General features: G+C 45.5%; 1 protein-coding gene across 1 annotated transcript in view; it reads right to left on the bottom strand.

Moving 5' to 3' along the window:
• Positions 1 to 20,854, bottom strand: part of Atg7 (autophagy related 7) — a 220,649-nt gene that overhangs the window by 179,352 nt on the left and 20,443 nt on the right. Inside the window, exons 2-5 of the mRNA XM_051155105.1 lie at positions 8,695 to 8,861; positions 7,991 to 8,045; positions 4,538 to 4,655; positions 3,647 to 3,724 (exon numbers count right to left, since the gene is read on the bottom strand). Coding sequence (XP_051011062.1) covers positions 3,647 to 3,724; positions 4,538 to 4,655; positions 7,991 to 8,045; positions 8,695 to 8,842 — 399 coding nt within the window. The 5' untranslated portion in view covers positions 8,843 to 8,861. The remainder of the gene's footprint in view (positions 1 to 3,646; positions 3,725 to 4,537; positions 4,656 to 7,990; positions 8,046 to 8,694; positions 8,862 to 20,854) is intronic.

Here is a 20,854-nt window from a genome sequence, read left to right as displayed (position 1 = left end):
AGCAGCACTCCTCAGTCCTGTGGAGGACACTATCTGGCCTCCTCTGCACATCAGAGGGAACCCTTCCCCAGAGGCTTGATAGTCCATATGGCTCAGATTTTGTAACTTTTTAAGATTTCAGACTGTTTGCATATATACCCTGAAATACCTTGGGAATGGGACCTAAGCCTAAAAAGGGAAATTCATTTGTGTGCTATGTACATCTCATCTCCATGACCTGCATGCCATTTTCCACAGTATTTTTAGTGCAGCAGCATTTTAAGTGGGGGATTTTCCATTGTGTTACCATGTCCTGATCTGGGAACGTTTCAAGCTTTCAGATTAAGGATGTTGCCCTGTTTAATGCTGCTTTCCAAAATGTCTTCCAGTCAAGTGTAAGTTAGCAACTATTAAATGCCTGCTGTGTACGTGGCAAACACAACACTCAGACAATGACTAAGCCTTGGTTCTAGCTACCAGCGGCTGGCCTTCTCCATAGAGCAAGGGACAGTGAGTCCTTGACTGACAGTCTGAGATAGAGGAGTCTCCAAGTACTGAGGTACAAGGACATCATGCAAGGAGCAGCTGGCCACTACCACATGCAGGGGGAGTTTCTGAGCTATTCTGAACTCACACTTTGAGGCCAAAGTGTGGCAGTAGGGCGTGACTATCTCATGGGGAAGGACCCCAGAGCTCTGTGACTCCTGGACAGCCTCTTCACTCATCAGCAGCCAGGGCTCTGATGCAGTTCTCCAGCTAAGGAACCACTTCTATTGCACCTTGCTAATAATGAGAACTGCAGAGCTGTCCCATGACTTTTGATTTAGATTGTTTGGTTTTTGCATATGAATGTACTATATATGCATATGTGTATGTGTTCTCATGTGTATGTGTGTGTGTGTGTGTGTGTGTGTGTGTGTGTACAAGGGTGTAACATGTATACATGTGTGGAAGCAGGGTCTCTGGTTGAGCCCAAAGCTCACTTGAGGAGGCCATCTGACTAGCCAGCGTCTTTGTGCTCCACATCTGGTGGCTGCCACACCCACTTGCTTTTTATGTGGTTCTCAGAATCTGAACTCAGGTCCCCATGCCTGCACATGCTAGCGCTTTACCCACCAAGCCATTTCCAGCCCCTAGAGGCCTCTTACATCAAAACATAATTCATAACCCATAATTTTGTGGGGCTTGTTGTCATTTGACATGGCTGAACCACTAATAATTCTTGAACATTTTTATTATTTCAAGAAGAAACCCTGTCCCTAGGAGCAGAAGGGACCCACTCCCACGCCTCCCTGGCCTTGGACACACCAGTCCGTTCTCTGGATATCCCTCCTCCTGAGTTTTCAAAGAAATGGAATCACTGGATGACTGTGAAACAGAAGTATGTATGTAATGCAGTTCCAGGTGCGTGCCTAATAATAACACGCTCCACAGCCCCCAACTCGGCCACCAAGAAGAAGAAAAGAGTCTCCTGTCACAACTGCCAACTGAAGGTAAATAAAAGGCTTAGCCCTCTGAGGCCTGAGAACTGCAGAAAGGAGAGCCAAAGGCCTGGGAGTGTGCACTCCCCTGTGTTTAAGTGATTTGTCACAGCTGATCTTCAGCAAAAGGTTAAGCAATTCAAGATGGGGGCAGCTCCTGCCAGCTTATCAGGGCATCTCGAGAAGCTGGAGCTTTGATTTCTTGGAGTTGTGCTTTTTTCTTTTTTCTTTTCTTTTCATGATACAAACGATCTTGGACAAATTAAACATAAAACCTTTTGTGTCTAAAGACTTTAAAGGAGACATTTTTATTTTTATTTTTGTACAGCCTGCCTAAAAACACTTTGCAAAAAAAGGACAGCAAGGCAGATACCCACTGACTGCAGGAAACTGCTCAAAAGTATAATGAGAGCTGATGCTATTTTCTCAGTAAGCTGAAATTATCAATTAGGATCCATGGTATAAAAATGGATTAATGTTTAATTAACAAGAATTCTTAGTATAAAAAGGTACTCGTATTCAAGTAAAAAACTCTGAAACCTTTAGCAATATTTAAATCTATCCTACCAATGAACTCATAAGCAGACAAATGATTGACATCCAAGTGACAGAGCCCCAGAGATCCTTCTCTTCTGCCATACTCATGGGAAATGTGCCCCCATAGGTAACCTATGGGGTATTGTGACGCTCGGGTTGCTTGAGGTGTGTACCCTGCCAGCCTCTCCTGTGCCTGGTAGGGAATGACAGAGAAGGGGAGCATTTGAAGAAGCAAGGCTCAGTTAAAAGAAACCAATGTGGTTGCTTTCTTCCAATGTGTAGGGCTGTCTATCTGAGAACACTTTCATAATACACCCAGCTTTACTAAGTAAATAAACATTTCAAATGTGTGGAAGGGGAATGATTGCCAAGGCAACAAGACTGTGGCAAAGTGACACACTTAACACACAGGAACCTTAATGTGCCTAGAGGCACATGTGCAGGCAGTGAGAGCAAATGTCAGTATGGCCACTGTGGGTCATGGAAGCGCTGCTCCCACTGGGGGAAAGGAATCTGATGCTGCATGTAAGCTGAAGTCTATGGGACATACATACACTTGACAGACACAGCAGTGTTTTACAGACACGCACATATGCAGATGCCTTCCTCACCTCTGGGGTTGTGTGTGAGCATACAGGGAAAGCAGGTCTTGGGTTCTTAACTTCTTGGCAGGTGTGATTTCTTCCCCCTTCCAGGCTGCACTTAACATTTGTATAAGTCTTGTGTACTGAAAAGCTTTCTTTCTCTCTTGGTAAGCAAGTGTGTGTATCTAAAGCCAGGTGGTATAACGGCCTTTTTCCTCTCTGCGTTGGCTGCTGCTGAGAGTTTGGACCTGGAGTGGCTTCAGAGGCATGCATGTTAACATCTTGGTCCCCAGGCTGTAGCTGAGAGCCAGTTGGACTGTTAGGAGGTGGGGGTTAGGGGAGTGGAGGTTAACAGGATAAAATTAGCCCACTGAGGGCATGCCTTTAAAGGAAGGGACACTGGGCACCCAGCCTCTTCCTGGTTCTCTCTTTGCTTCCCAGACACATGAGGTAAGCAGCTCCTCCTTCATGCTCTCATGGTGATATTCTCTGAAACCACAGGACCAAGCACAATAGAGCCAGGGACCACAGACCAACACCTCTGAAACCATGAGCCACTTTTACATAAAGAGTTTCGTGGTAGTTACAGCAAGCTGGAGGACATGGCAGTCTTGGGTACTTATTTGGTTTTTGTCTGCTTGTTTTTAAGACAGAATGTTGTTACATAGCTGGCCTGAAATTCACAATGTGTACCAGGCTGGCCCCAAACTTGTGAGTATCCTTCTGTCTCTACCTCCTGAGTCACAGGCATGTGTCACCACCCCTGGCTGCAGGATGCTATTTAACACAGACATTCAACAACCCTGAAGCCTCTCTTCCCTGAGCCTGCTCTGTCCTGTGCTGAATGTCGGGAGCCGTCGGGTCACCATGTTTGAGAAATTATGCAGTGACTATAAAGTGATCAAGAGGCACAGATGGCTCCTCACTGCTCACAGGTCCCAGCGTTATCTCCACTACTCAGCAGGCTTTTCTTTAGCACACACACTCCCAGGGACCGGCTTAGAGATGAGAGCAGAGGCTCCTGTTGGCCTGTGGGGCTGAGCCAGGGTGGTACAGTTTGCTTACCGCGAAGGTCAAGAGAAGAAACTTGTTGAGGAGCACGGGCTTTTCGAGAGCAGCACCAGACTTTATGGCTTCCCAGATCTGCCAGAAGAATGGAAGGCGTTAGGTCGGACTGCTGGTTACTCTGTCCAGCCGCTGAGCGTCTCAGCACAGCTCTTCCTCCCATCTAGCCTGCCGCTTCTCTCAGGCACTGAAGTGGCTGATTACCTCCTCTCTGCTTATTTCACACTGCCTCTCCACCAGCCTTGCACCATCATTATCACCTGGTGAGAGCACCTGGCACCTTCCCTCAGGGGCCCTCAGCACAGAGGAGGCAAGTAAACACTCACACCTTTGAGATGCCCATCCACAGGCAAGACAACAACGCACATAAAATAAAATTAAACAAATTATTATTTTTGTAAATGCAGGTATGGGAGGAAAATAAGCCACATCACCACCCTGGTGGTGCTGAACCATAGAAGAGTAGACCCCACTTTCCGATGAATTGGCTGAGGGTAGGGTGGGGACTCCAGGAGAAGTCTGAGCCTGGTCAAGGTTAGGATTTTTTTTCCTTCATGAAGTGAGATCTGATGCAGCTCTTCAGAGTTGCACCCACCATGAGGGAAGTGACCACTGGGACCCACACAGAGAAGACTCATGTTTCATGTTTTTCTGCCATGTTGGTGTGATCACTGTTAGTGTGGCTTCTGTAGACGCTTCTTTACTAAACTGACTCAGAGAACACACACAATGGGTGAATTTTCCCTCTACTAAAAAAACCCTCAAGCTCCCCAGGGCCTCTATGTAATTCGTATATGCTATGTCTGTGACAGACCCGTGTGCCTGAGTAGACACAGTGCACACGCCTGGACCTTAGGAGATATAACAAGACAGCATGGCTGTGCAGCTAACCTCGTTTGCTGACTGCTCAAGAAGCAGCTTCTTGTCTGCAGTCTTAAAAGCCTCGAGCGTGTTGGTGTTGTGCAGGGTTCCCATGGCTGGGCAGCAGCGCGCAGGCGTAGGGGCGCTCCTAGACACGAGAGAAACACAGTTAGCCAGCATGGCTGGGACCCTGAACAAATCGCCTGGTGACAAGTACACCTGACACCACTGATTGGGTGGGAAGTAGACCAGCAGTTCACTGGTCCCTGCTCAAGCACAAGCAAGCAGGCACTGTCTGGGGACCCTCTGTACCCCCAGCCCTCAGCTGTCAACCTCCTATTCTTCTCAAAGAAAGTTCACATTTATTCTTTCCCATAATCAAATTGAGGAGGAACTGGCTGAACTAGGAACTGCAAAGGCCCTGAGCTCTAACTAGCAGCTCTTTCCCCACTTAAGCCTTATGAAAACTGATGGTTAGTTCACATCAACTTGAAACAAGCTAGTCATCCAGGAAAAAAAGGAACCTCGTTTGAAGATTTGTCTCCATCAGACTGGCCTGTAGGGATGTCTATATGGCATTTTCTCCTTGTTGATTGATGTGGGAGGGCTAAGCCTGCTGGGAATGGTGCCATCCTTGAGCATGTGGTCCAAGAAAGCAGGCTGAGCAACCATGGAGAGCAAGCCAGTGACCAGCACTCCTCCACGCCTCTGCTTCTGTTCCTGCCTCCAGGTTCCAGCCCTGACTTCCCCGCACCATAGCACTACAACTATAAGATGAAACAAAGCCGTTCTTCCCCATGCTGCCTTTAGCCATGCTGTTCATCACAGGGAGAGAAAGCACACGTGGACACCTGGGGTCACACAATCACAGTGGAGCAGAACGTGCAGCTCAGGCTACAACCCCTGTGCTGGCTGTGGTCCTCCTGCCCTGCACAGCAGCTCCTGTGTTCCTGGCAAATGCCGAGTATCTCAGCACATTTTCAAGAATGGCCACACATACCCTGGAAAACAGACAGCTTCTCAGGAGCCAGGACTAAGTCTTTCCCTGCTTGTCCCACCAGACCCGCACTGCACAGCTCTGCACACAGCTGCTATGTCATTTGGACCACGGATAAAATGCAGGATAGCCAGATGACTGTTAATCTAGGGCACCAGCCACATGGTTCCACAAAAGCACTGCAGGAAGTGGAGGGATAAAAGTGGAAGAAGATTGATTCTGAACACATCTGCTGGCTATAAGTGATCAGCCTGGATTTTGGATAGTACGATGTTAAATGAAAATATTCCAGGTGCTGGAGAGACGTCTTAGTGGTTAGAAACACTGGCTGCCCTTGGAGAGGACCCAGATTCAGTTCCCAGTACCCACATATTGGCTCTCAACCTCTAACTCCAGTTGCAGGGGATCCATGGCCTCTTCTGACGTCTGTGGGCCCCAGGCACACACGGCGCACACATACATACATTCATTCAGGCAAAGCACTCATCCACATAAAACAAATAAATCTAAACATTTTTAGAAAGAGATATTCCTGCAGTTAATGGCTTACTGTTGCTGTCACGTGGGAGGTACACAGAAACTAATCAGCCTGAGGAGAGTAGATGAGCCAGAGACCCAGTGTCTTTTGATATCTTTCCATGTGTGGGAACAAAGGAGCTGCAGGGGCCCTGGTGGAAAGAGATCTCAATCTAGGGCAGGTGAGGAGGGGCCCATGAGTAACAATGGCTCTGCTAAATGCCACAAGCAATCCTTAAATGTCACATCCTAGTGGGGATAGCGGAGAGAGCTGTCAGTGGCGGAGCCTTCCCTTGAGAGATGAGTCACCGTAGGCTGCCCGCTGCCCGTCATCACACTTCTCCACTAAAAAGACATTCCTCGTCTTGGCAGGATGAAAGCATTGAAGGCAGTCTTAAAACAGAGAAACCACACAGGGTAAGGACAGAGAAACCACACAGGGCAAGGACAGAGAAACCACACAGGGCAAATTTTAGCCTGGAGAGGAGATGCGGGCAGAGCCTTCACTCAGCAGGCCACCCACATCAGACAGCTCTACAGAATTAATGCTGAGGTAGCAGGAAGGAGGCTGGCACGAAGCACAGTGCAAGAAGGAACTCTGTCCAACGTGTCCCAATATCCCAGGGGTGCGCAGGTTATCAGAGAGCCCTGCTCTGAGGGACAGAGCTACTTCCAAGACCACAGACACTGCCAGGATGGCTCCTGGTACCACCAGACACAGACAAGCTACTGAGCACATCTGACCAGGCTCCCACTGGGAATTACTAGGATTTAGTTTGCTTTGATAAGTTTTTAGTAGGTAGTTATGATGGGGAAAGGAAGCTGTGAAAAGAGGGGCTGGAGAGATGGCTTGGCAGGTAAGAACACCTGCTGCTCTAACAAAGGATCCAGCTTTGAGTCCCAGCACCCACAAAGTGGCTGACAAGCACCTGTCACTCCAGTTCCGGGGGATCTGATATCCTCTTCTGGCCTCATGAACACTGCATGCATGTGGTATACATACGTACAAGCAGTCAGCCACACACATACATTTTTTTTTTAAGAAAAGAAGGCTCTGAAGGAGAAAAGAGACACCAGCAGGTATCCTATAAAGATATAAACACTAACATTGTTCTACATTTATGTTATGTTTTTAAAATCTGAAATCTGATGAGGACAAAGTACATTAATATTTTGAGAGATTTTATTAAAGTAGAGGAGGCCAGGGAGATGGCTCAGAAGATAAAGGTACTTGCTGCCAGCACTAACCACCTATGTTCAATCACATGACTAACATGGTACAAGTAGAGAGAACAGTCTCCTGCAAGTTGTCTTCTGGCGTCTCCACATGTGTCATGGCACATGCATATTCACATGCATGTACATGCACTCACAATAATAAACAAAATGTAATTTGAAGTATTTTTTAAAGGGCTAGAATGATGGTTCAACAGTTAAAGAGCACTGGCTGCTCTTGTAGAGGACTCAGGTTTGATTCCCAGCACCCACGCAGCGGCTCACACCCATCTGCAACTTCAGTTCCAGAGACCCAATGCCCTCTTCTGTCGTCCATGGGCACTGCACACACATGGTGCACAGACATACATGCAGGCAAACACACATACATGCATACATATGTACATACATGTATACATGCATGCATGCATGCATACATACATAGAAATAAATCTTTAAAACAAAAAGGTACTAATATAGAATGATAAAATATTCTACAATGATGACCTGGAGGGCTTTTATCTGAGCACCAATCAATCTAGATAGAACCAGACATGTGACAGGCTTTTAAAAAGACTAATTTTTCCCCCTAATAAACAACTGTAGCAGACAGTCCTTATTTACAGCATTTAATGGGAGGCACTGCTTCTGTACCCGGAGCTTCCTTGGCTGCTCAAAGGCCCACCTGCAGGGAATGCTCACTCCTCGCCCAAAGTAAGCAGGGTTCTTTGGACCCAGCACAAATCAATACTCACATGTCAAAAGCGCTGAACTCCAACGTCAAGCGGGTGGGCAGGCCGGCAGAGTCACCTGTGTGGAAGCAGTATCTCATCTCAGTGACAAGCCAGAGTGCAAAAACATCTATTCATATCCTTTTATTTGAAAGTTGAGCCCACGATGCCCTATTCCAGTCAGCTAACCCATGACTTGCAGATACAGGGTCTTGAGAGAGTGACAGGGAGGGACTTGTAACTAGTTTTGGGCCTGGAGAGATGGTCAGAGGTTAAGAGCACTGTCTGTTTTTCCAGAGGTCCTGAGTTCAATTCCCAGCAACCACATGGTGACTCACAACCATCTATAATGAGACCTGGTGTCCTCTACTGACATGCTGGCATACATGCAAGCAAAAACAACACCATACATAATAAATAAATAAATAAATAAATAAATAAATAAATAAATAATGGTTTGAGTTTCACCACTCCTCTTTTTTCCTCAAAGAGGGAAATTTTTTTAAAATAACTTGGGGCCAAAGTCAAGAACGATCCAAGAAGCTAGAAAGCTGTGGATGTAAACGACAAGCATGCCCCTTCCCAGAGGAGGCTTGTCTAGTGTTCATGAGGCTCTGGCTCCATCCCCAGTGCGCCAAAGCAATAGTAACAAGTGCATAATAAGGGGCGCTACGCCCGCAGAGGACAGACAGGAACATGGACGGTGTGAGGAGCTGGGAGCTGCTTACCATTGTAGTAATAGCCCTTGATGTCCTTGGGAGCCTCGTCCAGGCGGTACTCATTCAACTTCTTCTGAGTCAGCTCGTGCCAGAAGCCAACATCCAGGGCACTATTAAAGGGGGCAAACTGCAGCTTGGACAGTCCAGGGTCCCCCATGGCCACTGTTCTTCTTGGCCTACCAAAACAAACAAAAAAATAGAGCTTAATTCAAGGAAAACATTGGGGTTGGAGAAATGGCTCAGTAGCTAAGAACACTTGTTGCTCTTGCAGAGGCCTTGGGTTTGGGTTCCAGAACCCACACGGTGGCTTACCTTCCTGGACCAGGAGACTCAGTGCTGGCTGTCTTCTAGCCAGCTCCCTTGGCATGTAATAAATAAATAAACCTTCCCTCTAAACAGGCAGCCAATGGAAGCTCCAGCATATAGACTCCCTTAAGACACTGCCAATCTTTAAGACTACAGTTGCACCCTGCTGTCTGTTGGTGCACCCAGCCTGGAAGTGTAATTCAATCACAGACCTCTGGGGCTGTTGCAATTCCTGGCCATGGAGCTCTGCACCATTTACTCACTCACTTACTTACTTATTATTACTTTTTTGAGACAGGGCTCTCTACACAGTCCTGGCTGCCCTGAACTTAGGATGTAGATCAGCCTGTCTCTGCCTCCCAAGCGCTGGAATTAAAGGCATGCACAGCCATGCCCTCTCATCATCCTTAAAGAGCAGCTTCCTGTCTCTCTCCTAGCTGCCACCCCCTCCCCCCAGCACCATCCACTCTGTCACAGTGAGACTAACACCACAGATCCTTTGGAGAAGGGGAAGCATATGTGACTTACACTTTAGTGACTAGCTTACTTCACTTAAGGCACACTTTGAAAAACATCCTAAAGAATTTGTCAAGTTCAGTCTCTTTGTAGGAGTAATCTGCATAAACAAACTTTCTGAAATCAACTTCTTTTGTCTTGCATTGGTGCTGGGCTTGCAACCAGGCTCTCTCCCTGAGCTAGGCAAGTACTGGAGCCCTGAACTGCAGCCTCAGCTCCACCTTTGACTCCCTGTCTCATCAGAGTCAGCAGAGGACCCACTCCTTGGAGAGTGTCACAATCTTACACATCCAAAATCCAAAGTGCCATCAGTCAGGATGCGCCAGCTGAGCCAGACGGGATTGTGCACTCTGTCATCCCAACACTAGGAAGATGAAGGCAGGAGGAGCAAGAGCTCAAGATCATCTATGGCTGCCTAGTGAATCCAAGGCCAATCTGGACCACATAAGACCCTGTTAGAAGGAAGGAAACGGAAAACAAAAAGAGAGGCAGGCTGGAGAGATGGCTCAGTGAAAGAGCACTGTCTGCTCTTCCAGAGGTCCTAGTTCAATTCCCAGCAACCACATGGTGGCTCACGCCTATCTCACACTGGGATCTGATGCCTTCTTCTGGCATGCAGATGTACATGAAGAGATAGCACTCATATACATAAAATAAATAAAAAAGACGAGAGAGGCAAGAAGGGAGGGACAGAGGACAAGAAAAGCCATCAAGAAGGCCATGTGGAACTCTGCCTATCTGAGGTCAGTACTGAGCACTCCAGCTGAGGAGAGTGAAGCCCACTGCCCATGGTGCCTGAATTCCTTTAAGATCTCAACTTCTACTTCTTCTTTTCCCCCTCCTCATAGGGTCTGTGCCGGTGTGGGAACTGTTGCATCTCTTAAGTACACGAAAAATTTGCATTCTACATCATATTATGTATTTTAATACTTTTATTTCTCCACTCAAGTCATCAAGTCATCTGCATATGTACCAGAACTCTGACATACCCATGCACACATCTATGAACTATGTACATGCACAAGGCTGTGAAAACCCATTTGTACCATACTTGTGAACCACTCATGTAGACCCTGCATATGTACCACATCAACGAACCACCCATGTGCACCATATACATGCACCTCACTTTTAGTGCACCATATACATGCGCCTCACTTTTAGACGCTCACATCTGGACAGGGAACATAGCCTAGCAGGAAAGCAGCATGTCAGTCTCAGCACTGAGCTCTTGGGAATTTTCCAAAGGCTCGTGTGCACAGCTTCTAGTTGCCATCACACATTTAAAAATCCTAATGCTGTCTGTATCAAAGGAAAAATGAAAATCAACTTTAGCAACAATCTTGTTTGCCAAAGAACTGTTTGTGCCTGTGCCTGGCTGTGTGTCTATTTAAAGAACCACTTTGGTTCAGATTCAGCTACCTTCACTTGCTGGATTGTGACCACCAACATGGGCTAACTTACCAATATGGGTCAGGATCATTTGAGTTGACTTGGTTATCTCCTGCTTACGCGCCACACTAGGCAGTACATTTTCACTGTTTTGTGGCTTCTGGCCAAAAGCACACTCCTTTCCTAGTATTAACTCTTAGCTATACAGGCATGCATTCATATTGGTTTTTACACTCCAGAGCTGACAGTTCCACTTTTAGACAGTCTCTGTGTTTTCTAGAAATAGAAAGAAAGGCTATGGATTTCTAAAAATTAATTTTAATTTCTAGAATAAAAGCTATTCTATTCCTAAAGCTAGAAAATTAATTTTATGACAAGAGCTAAATCTAAAGTGTTTTATTTAAAATCTGTTATGAATTAGCTGTCATCTAAAGGTTGGGTTTTTTTGATGGTTTGTTTTGTTTTGAGACAAGGTTTCACCATGTAGCCTTGGCTGGCCTGGAACTCACTCTGTAGACCAGGATGATTTCAAACTCTTAGAGATCCACCTGCCTCTGCCTCCCAAATGCTGGGATTAAAGTCTTGTGCTACCACACCCCTGTTGAGGTTGACTGTCTTATATGGGCATTTAAATAGGAAAACTTCCCCATGCGAGATGCTTGTAGTCCCAGCACTGGGGATGCTGAGGTAGGAGCACTGTGGGTTAGAAATGAGCCTGTAGTCCAGGGAGTTCCAGGGTGCTGGAGAAGCCTCTGAGGTCCCACCACTTTCGAAGAAGCTTCTGGTGGCTGGTGGCACCGAGACAGGAAGAATCAGTCACTCTCCATTGGAGATGTGGCTCTGGAAGGTTGCTTGAGCCTCAGTGGGTGGCCACACACACACACACACACACACACACACACACACACAAACACACACACACACCGTGTTCATATGAGCAGCACTAGTTGGAATCACTTATTACAAATATGAAACAAGGACGTGGGGCTAGGAGGGAGATAGTGCGGGCTCTAGCAAAAGCTAGAGGGAGGGTCAACAGGCATTGCACAAATATATGAAACTTCCCCAAAAAATATTATCAAGAAAAAAAATAAAATAAAAGAACTGCTTCGGACTCAGAAGATTGACCATACATCCACTAGTGTTTAAATAAGTCAACAAATGTCACAGTGGATGTTAAAGGCTATGTCCTTAGTGACCAAGCAAAATATGCATCCTCAGCTTTGTAAATAGCATGAGAATACAAGGACCAGCTTGCAGCTGATTAACCACATGTTTTCAACAATGTGCTTTCGTTGTATTTATAATTCCCTTCAGTAACAGCAAGCAAAGCTCCTCGCTTCCTATACTGTGATTTACTTACCTCTATTCCAAATCTGGATTAAAAATCAAACCAAACTCAGTACTTAATTTTTTTGCTTTTTATATAAAGTTTAGAAAAGTTCTATAAAACAAGCTTTAGAGATTTTTTAGTTGGGAGAGTTTTAAATATACACAGCTAACACAACAGTGTCAGTTCACCAGCCCTAAAATATTGTCTATTTTAAAGCCTTTATAAATCCCTTTAACGGGTGTCGTTAATATTCTATAGAGCAAGGATTCTTTTTTTTTTTAAAGATTTATTTATTCATTATTATGTATTCATTATTATGTATTATTATATATACAGCGGTTGCTGGGAATTGAACTCAGGACCTCTGGAAGAGCAGGCGGTGCTCTTAACCACTGAGCCATCTCTCCAGCCCAGAGCAAGGATTCTTAAAACCTCTTTTGCTTGCAACCACGGTGCATTTGAGAGAATTTTACACAGCCAGACACAGGTAAATAGTTAAAACTGCCTATCAGGATGGACTGCACACTCAAACTGTGAGCCAAACAGATCTTTTCTTATGAAGGTCGCTTTAGTCGTATTTTGTTGTAGTGGCGAGGAAGGTACTAACGCAGAATATTGGTCACGGAAGTGGGGCCTTTCTATGATAAGCCTGATTGCGTGGTTCCTGGGCCTTTGGAATAGAGCTGGGGAATAAATGTGGAAGGTTTGGAACTTTGGGCTTAAAAAGCCCAAGGTGGCTGTAAACAGAGTTTAGTGGATGTTTTGGTGGGAGTTTGGAAGACCAGAATGCCAAGAGATGCAGGAGTGGGAAACCAGTGTGACAAGAGATGCATGCGCAGTGGAGGCCAAGCTCATAAGGTTTCAGGAGGAAAAGAGCGCGAGTTGAGAAGCGCTCCACAGCTCGCTCGTGTTGCACTCCGGCAAAGAATCGGGCTTCACTCTGCCCGTGCCCTGAGAACGTGAGTAAAGCTGCATGAAAAGCAATGCACTAATGACATGCTAGCACTCAGGCCATGCTACAGTCACCACTCACTGCTCTTATCCAAGACTACAGGGGCAGGGGAAGGAAAGTACTGTTTTAGAGCATGCTGTGTGGTAGGGAAAGGAGGGAGGTTAAATTTGCCCACCAAGAGGGTACAGAGAATCAGTTGTAACCGTTAAAGATATTAGCACCATTAAACAGAAACCCTTGTTCTGAACTAGGACACACACACTCCTGAGGGTTCCAACTTGTGAAAATACAAACTCACTTGAGAGGCTAAGGTGCTCCCTGCTCTTAGCAGGACCCTGGGAAGTGTTCCCTGGGGACACAGCACAGAGTGGTGGCTGTGACTGTGGTCATGGTGGCCAGTCCAGCAGCTTGAAGAACTTGAAAGCTACTTTTACAAGCATGAAAAAATTCAATAGTTAGGGGGTTCATGGAGGCTCGTGTCAAGGTTCTCGAAGGTCCCCGAGGCCAAGCAAGTAAAGGTGAGGCAGTGAAGGTGAGTCCTAATTTACAGTGGGGACAGCAGGGTGTTGGAGATGCTCACTGCAAGGTGTACGAAGGATGAAAGCCAATCCACAAAGGCAAAAATACCTTTAGCCTTTTGGGGCCCAGATGACTCCATTATGAGCTCCAGACAGCAGACATGAAGCTACAGGAGTTCAGCTTCAAGCATGCTGGGCTTCAGTCTCGTTTCTGTCTGATCTTTCCCACTGTACCTCCATGCCTCCCTTCGGGACTAGAGATACTGACTATGCCATCAGGTATTGGCGATATATAACTTAAAAAAAAAAAAAGATCCTACAGTTAAGAGCTTGTCTTTAGACACAAAAGAGATTTTGGACTTTGAACTTTTGAACAGGCTTAGGCTATTGAAGGCCATAGGAACCTCTTAAGTTGGATGGAATGCAGGATGGCCATGGGTCTATAAGGACAAGTGGAAGGTTATAGCTTAAAAGTGATGTTTGGGTCTGAGGCTGACAAGAGGTAGGTTTGTGATGGCTAATATTGACTGTCAGCTAACGGGACCAAGAGTCCCCTAGGAGACCAGCCTCTGTGCACACCCGTGAGGGGGCTTCCAGCCTGGGCTTATGGAGATGAGGACCTCCACCTAAGCATCGGTGGCCCCAGCCCATGGGTTGGAATCCTGGACTCGCAAGTAGAGAACTGAACTCAGCACCAGCACTTATTCTCTCTCCGCTCTCTGACTGTGGAGACCATGTAACCAGCAGCCTCATGCCTCGTGCCAGGGTTTCCCTGCCATGATCACATCCTGGAACCATGTCCTGGAACAATGAGTCGGAACACACCCTTCCTTTCCTCCTTCAGTTGTTCTATGATATTCTGTCACAGCAATGGGAAAAGTACAACAGGTATGTAATAGGTATAGAAACCTTTAGGAATACATGTATTTTTACCATTTGTTAGATGAGAACAAACTAGAATACTAAGATTTATCTTTAATTACGTGTATGTGTCTATGTGGGAGAATACACACTTGAGTACAGGTACCCATGGAGGCTACAGGAAGGTGTTGGATCCCTTGGAACTGGAGTCACAGGTGGCTGCTGGGAAGCTAACTCAGGTCCTCGGCAAGACCAACACGTGTTCTTAACCCTTGAGCCATTTCTCTAGCCCTTAAGGCAATTTTTGTTTGCTTGTTTCTTTGTTTGTTTTTTATGATGCACTAGGCTGAATCTGTCAGGCACAAATAAAAGCAATACCCATGAAGCCTTTCTAGCTATGTGTTAGAGCTGCCTGCATTTAAACAGAATCCTGAAGAGATTTATTCTTAGTACAGAATGAAAAGTAGGCTTTCTTGGTCTTCAAGGTAAGTAAAGACTCATCTTTTGACCTATTAAGAACGTTTTCAATGATAACCGAGAGACAAATATTAAACAGGTTTTATTGCACTGCAACGTTAGCCTGTGTCCAACATTTCATACAAGATGTAAAATGTAGCATTTGGTATTCTCTATGCAATTCATAATGAAGACTCCTGTTTGGGAGGGTAAGAATGTGCCTTGACTGCAAGATGAGGTATAATTTACAGGAATTATCCAATGTGAGACATTTTAGATAACAAGGAGGCATTCACTTCAGTACTTTCTGCAGTCAAAGGGCATTTACACTGTGAGGAAAGATGCTGTTCGGTAAACTGAGGAAACTGAGGTTGTTAGTGGAGAAGAGCCTGGATATGAAGTAAGAAGGCCTAGTGTCCATGCTCCCTAGTAACTCTCAGGCTCTGGGACCACAATGAATAAGTCAAATAATTTTATTTACTATTTAAAGACTCAGGGGTTGGGTAGATGGCTCAGAGTTCCAATTCTAGCACCCCTGTAATTAATTGGTTTACAACTGCAGTTTGGGGGACCCAATACCCTTTTCTGGCCTCCACAGTCACCTGTATTTATATGGCACAGAAACAGACAGATGGCACAAATATGAATAAATAATAAAACATTTAAGAAGACAGCTTTCCTATCACCCAGAGGTGCTTTGCACGATTTTACTGCCAAGGCTTCTGAGACACTTAGTTTCCCCACTTTTTTGGGGTTCTAGAAGCAGAAGTAAGGAGTGCTGACAAGGGCCTGTACAACAGAACACACCTGTGTCTGCCTATCAAGGACTAAGACTGCAGGGAAAGGACCCGAGTGTCAGGCTGGGCCACAGGAAAGCCTGATGGAAGAGCAGGGTGCCAGGGAGCTCGAAAAGGCTGAGTGCAGAGGATGATAGGGAAAGAGTCCAAGGAAAAGGGACAGAGGATTGGCTTCTGTAGGAGTGCGAGGAGACCAGCCATCCCACTGTGGAGCGTGGGGCAAGTGCAGCAGGCACAAAGCTGACTGGACTGGTTCCTAGTACCAGCCCACAAAAGGTGTGGAATAGGCTGAAGAGTCCTGGATAGAGCTAGCAGCAGATACACACAGAGTACTAGACACCTGCAGCAGCAAAGGACTGCGAATGAGGAAGTCAGTTCAGAGGCTGGATGTGGACGGAGCTCAGTCAGTAGGAGGAGATTTCTTATCTAGCATGCATGTGGCCCTGGGCCCATCCCCACTGCAAACAAACAAAGAAGGGCTCTGAACTCATGAAGAACTGAACAGGGCAGAAGATAAGAGAACAGAAAAGAGGAGTTTTCCCTGGGGACACTTAGGAAAGGTGACCAAACTTGGTTCACTTGTTGACTTCAAGGACTGGCAGGGCCGAGGCTGTGGTGCAGTGAACAGAATACATACTTTGAAGTGTGAAACCTATATCCAATCCCTGGCACCGCCCAAACAAAACAGAAAGAGCAGGGATAGAAAGTCCTGTGGGTACCAGGTAAGCTGAGCTAAACAGGACTGGGATACAAACACAGGGCAGGTGTGTCAACAGAGGACAATGATTGGCAAGGAAACCAAGAGGAAGGTGACCCAGAGAAGTGAGAAGTATGGGCCACCAGACTCATGAGCGGCACAGCGACCTTTGTCAGACCTTGGAGGTGTTTTCCTCCAAGCACTGAGTTGAATTTTTAAAAAAATATTTATTATTTTATGTGTATGTGTGTGTGTGCCTGAGTGTACATCTACATACCATGTTTGTACAGTGCCCTTGGAGGCCAGAGAAGGGTGCTAGATTGTCTGGAACAGGACTTACAGACAGTTGTGAGCCACAATTTGGACGCTTGGAATTGAACCTTAAATGCTCAGTGTTCTTAAATACTGAGCCATCATCTCCCTGGGTTCATGTTTGTACAGAATTAGACAAACTCTACATGTACTTCTGTCTTCTACACGCCAATGCCCAGTTCTCCCAGTGCCATTTATGGGAGAGACTGTCTTTTCCCCCAATATATGAACTTGGTGCCTTTTCCTGGAACCAACTGGCTACAGCTGCATGCATTCGTTTCTGGGTTCCTATATTTTATTCCATTGGTCTACATGACTGTTTCTGCACTAATACATCATGCTGGTTTTGCTGCTACAGCTATGTACTACAGCGTGAGTATGTGTAAAACATATTAGAAAGGGTCTCATTGTGTAGCCCTGGCTGGACTTGAACTCTCTACGCAGATCAGGCTAGCCTTGTACTCACAGTTTTCTGCCTCCTGAATGCTGGAATTAAAGGCGTGCACTACCATGCCCAGCTTCTATAGTATATTTTGAAATTAGGTACTGTGGTGACCCCAGCATTTTTAAAAATATACTTATTTATTATTGTATATACAGCAGTGTTTCACCTGAATGTCAGAAGAGGGCGTCAGATCACATTATAGGTGGTTGTGAGCCACCATGTGGTTGCTGGGAACTGAACTCAGGACCTCTGGAAGAGCAGACAGTGCTCTTAAGCACTGAGGCATCTCTCCAGCCATGCTTTTTAACTCAGGATTGTTCTGACTTTATGGGGTCTTTTGTTTCCACATAAAGTTGTTTTACAGCACATGGACTATACCCAGCTTCCTTCATATCTGTTTTAGGATTTTTCTCTAGTTTCATGAAGAATATAATCTGTATTTTATTAGCAACTGTAACCAATGTAAACACTGCTCCAGTAGTGTGGCCATTTAAAAACAGTATTAATTATCCTGACTTGTGGACATGAGAAGTCTTTTCATCATCGAGTGCCAATTTCTTTAGTGTTCTAGTTTTCACTGTAGAAGTCTTTCGCCTCTTCAGCTGGGTTTATTCCAGGTTTTATTTTGTTTTGAGCAGTGACAGTGGTTGTTTTCTTTCATTTCTGTCTTGGTGAGTTCATTACTGGCACATAGAAAAGCTAATGATTTTTCCACATTGATTTTGTACCCAGCTCTTTTGCTGGATTTGTTTATGGGTTCTAAGAGTCTTGGCGGAGTCATGAGGGTTTCTAAGAACAGACTCCTGCCATCTGCAATCAGGGATAATTGGACTTCTCCCTTCCTGTATACACCCCTTTCTTTCTCTCCATGGCTGTTCTGTCTAAAATTCAAAATACCAAATGAGCAATGAGTTAAGACACCTTCATCTTTTCTGTCCTCTGAGGCTGCCAGCCTCTGCTCCCTCAGCCTGACAGTGGTCCTGGGCTGCCCGATCCCACCTTCACCATTTTGAGGTGCATTAGCTCTGTGTCCACTCTCCTGGGCTTTCAGTTGGGAGGGTATACTGAGTTGTATATGCCATTTTCTGCATTGATTGAGATGATGATTCAGAGTTTATCCTTGGGAGCCAACATACGGAGGTCACATCAACTTAAAGAGCATCCTCATGGAAAGAGGGGCCTACAGAACAGGAGAACTTGGACACCATGCATCTAACAGAGGCTTCATTGTGCAGAATGCATGACAATGTCAGTACAACTAACAAGAAAAGAACAAGTTATCCAACCACTGAATGGGCAAACAAGCTAAACAGACAATTCTCCACAAAGTATGACAGCCATATATATAAAAGTATATGTTCAATATCTTTGGCCATAAGGGAAATGCAAATGTAAAAAACACATTGAGATTCTATCTCGCTTGCGTCAGAATAGCTGACTATCAAAAATTAATAATCACCATAGCAGCAACACATGCTGGTGAGGACTTTGGGAGAAGGAACCCTGTACGTTGTTGGTAGAAATAAAAAATAGTTTAGCCATTACGGAAAACAGTACAGGGTCCTTCAAAAAACTAAAATGTTAACTAGCAAGTAACTGAGTATTGTAGGCTATTGATCCCATTGTGATCCCTGAGATTGTGAACTGTAAAAACCTGTCTTTTGTTTGGCATGGTTGAGCTCTAACACACACCTTTAGTCCAAGAACATTCTGTTTCGTGTAAACAGGTGAATAAGGTGTCATTCAGCCGGCCACACACACACCTTTAATCCAAGAGCTTTCTGTACACAGGATTTAATAAAGTTAGCCCTAGGACAAGAGGCGGAGCAAGAAACCAGCTGACAAGTAGTAAAGAGTAGGAGGGACTTTGAGTTGAGGGGTATTTAAGACAGTGTGTGTAAGTAGAAGGCGCTCTTGGGCCTTTAGCCTTTAGCTCTTTAGCTCTTTAGCTTCTTGGAATTTGGCTTTTTGGGCCTTTTCCATCAGACGTGAGCTGAGTAGGAAGGTCAGCTGGATGCTTTCTCTGCCTCTCTGAGCTACAGGTTTTCACCCCAGCATCTGGCTCCTGAGTCTTTATTAGTAAAATAGAATATTTGGGATTTTTAATTAAAGCAACAAGTGAGCTATACTGTTCTTGGGGCATACACCAAAGGACTCTAAGGCCTTATATGCAGGACGTTAGCATGTCCATACTTATCACAACATTACACATCCGTCAGTCTCTGGAATCTGCCTAAGGACATGTCAGCAGATGAACAGATAAAGAAAAATGGTATATATATACAATGGAGTGTTAGTGGGCTGTAGAGTAGAGGAGAATGACATTAGGTCATTTGCAAACCGGGTGCGGTGTCACCCGCCTTTAATCCCAGCACTCGGGAGGCAGAGGCAGGCAGATCACTGTGAATTCAAGGGCAGCCTGGTCTACAAAGTGATTCCAGGACAGCCAAGGCTACATGTTTTGAAAAACCAAAAACCAAAAACCAAAACAAACAAACAAAAAAAACAAACAAACAAATAAGAAGTAGGCCGTTTGCATAAAAATGAATGGAACCAAAAGGAGACAAAGACAGACAAATTGTGTTTCCTGTTACCAGCAGAAGCTAGAACTAAAACAAAGGGGAAAAAAAGGAAGAACAGAGGGGGTGGGATGAGGAAGGGGAGGGTGAGCACGCATCAGTGGGTACCAAAGTACAACATCCTGATGGCCCATAAAAGCCTGTAAACGTGCACAATAAATATCCACTAATAACTACAACTTGAAAAAGGCGTCTTTAATCCCAGCACATGAGGCGGAGGAAGGTGGAGCTCTGTTAGTTCCAGGCCCTTAGAAGTGTAAGGACAAAGGACACCATAAGATGACCTTCTGTACATTGGATTTTAATGCCTAAAACTCTCTAAAATGCAATTTAACAGAAAACTGCTAGACAGAGAGCAGGCTGTGTCCTCAGAGTCACCGCAGGAGAGGAGCTGCCTGTGTCTCCACGGCTGGGGCTAGGTCACTTTGCTGCTGGATGCTTCAGAGGCAGCCTCTTTCCACAGGCTCAATATGCTCTGCCCACTTAAAAGTATGCGTGGGCACTGGAGGCCCCATGTAAATGGATGGAAAGTGCTCAATGGGCGTAGGAAACAGAGAAAAACTGTCGGAAGACAGCAGGTGCAGATGAAAAGAATTAATCCTTTCCTATAGGACTGGTGAGCCTCATTGATTACAAAGGCATCAGGCAGTGCCTCACCCAGGGACTCACTTATATCCCAGGTTGTCCACACACTTTTGATCCTTTTGCCTCTGCTTCAAGAATGCTGGGATTATAGGGGTAGACCATTATACCTGGTTCTCTACAAGCTTCAGAGAAATGAGGCATGTGGGCTGTGAGGATGGCTCAGTGGTTAAGAGCATGTATTACTCTTCCAAAGACCAGAGTTTAGTTCCCTGCACCCACAGGGCAGCTCACAACTGTCTGTAACTCCATTTCCCCGAGATCTGATTTCCTCTTCTGACCCCCAAGGGCACTGTACAAACCAACACACAGACACATGCAGATAAAAATAATAAAAACAAATCTTTCTTTAAAATTGAGTTG

This window comes from Acomys russatus, chromosome 13 (genome assembly GCF_903995435.1).
Source record: "Acomys russatus chromosome 13, mAcoRus1.1, whole genome shotgun sequence".
Classification (NCBI taxonomy): Eukaryota; Metazoa; Chordata; class Mammalia; order Rodentia; family Muridae; genus Acomys; species Acomys russatus.
This window is presented reverse-complemented; position numbering and strand designations above follow the sequence as displayed.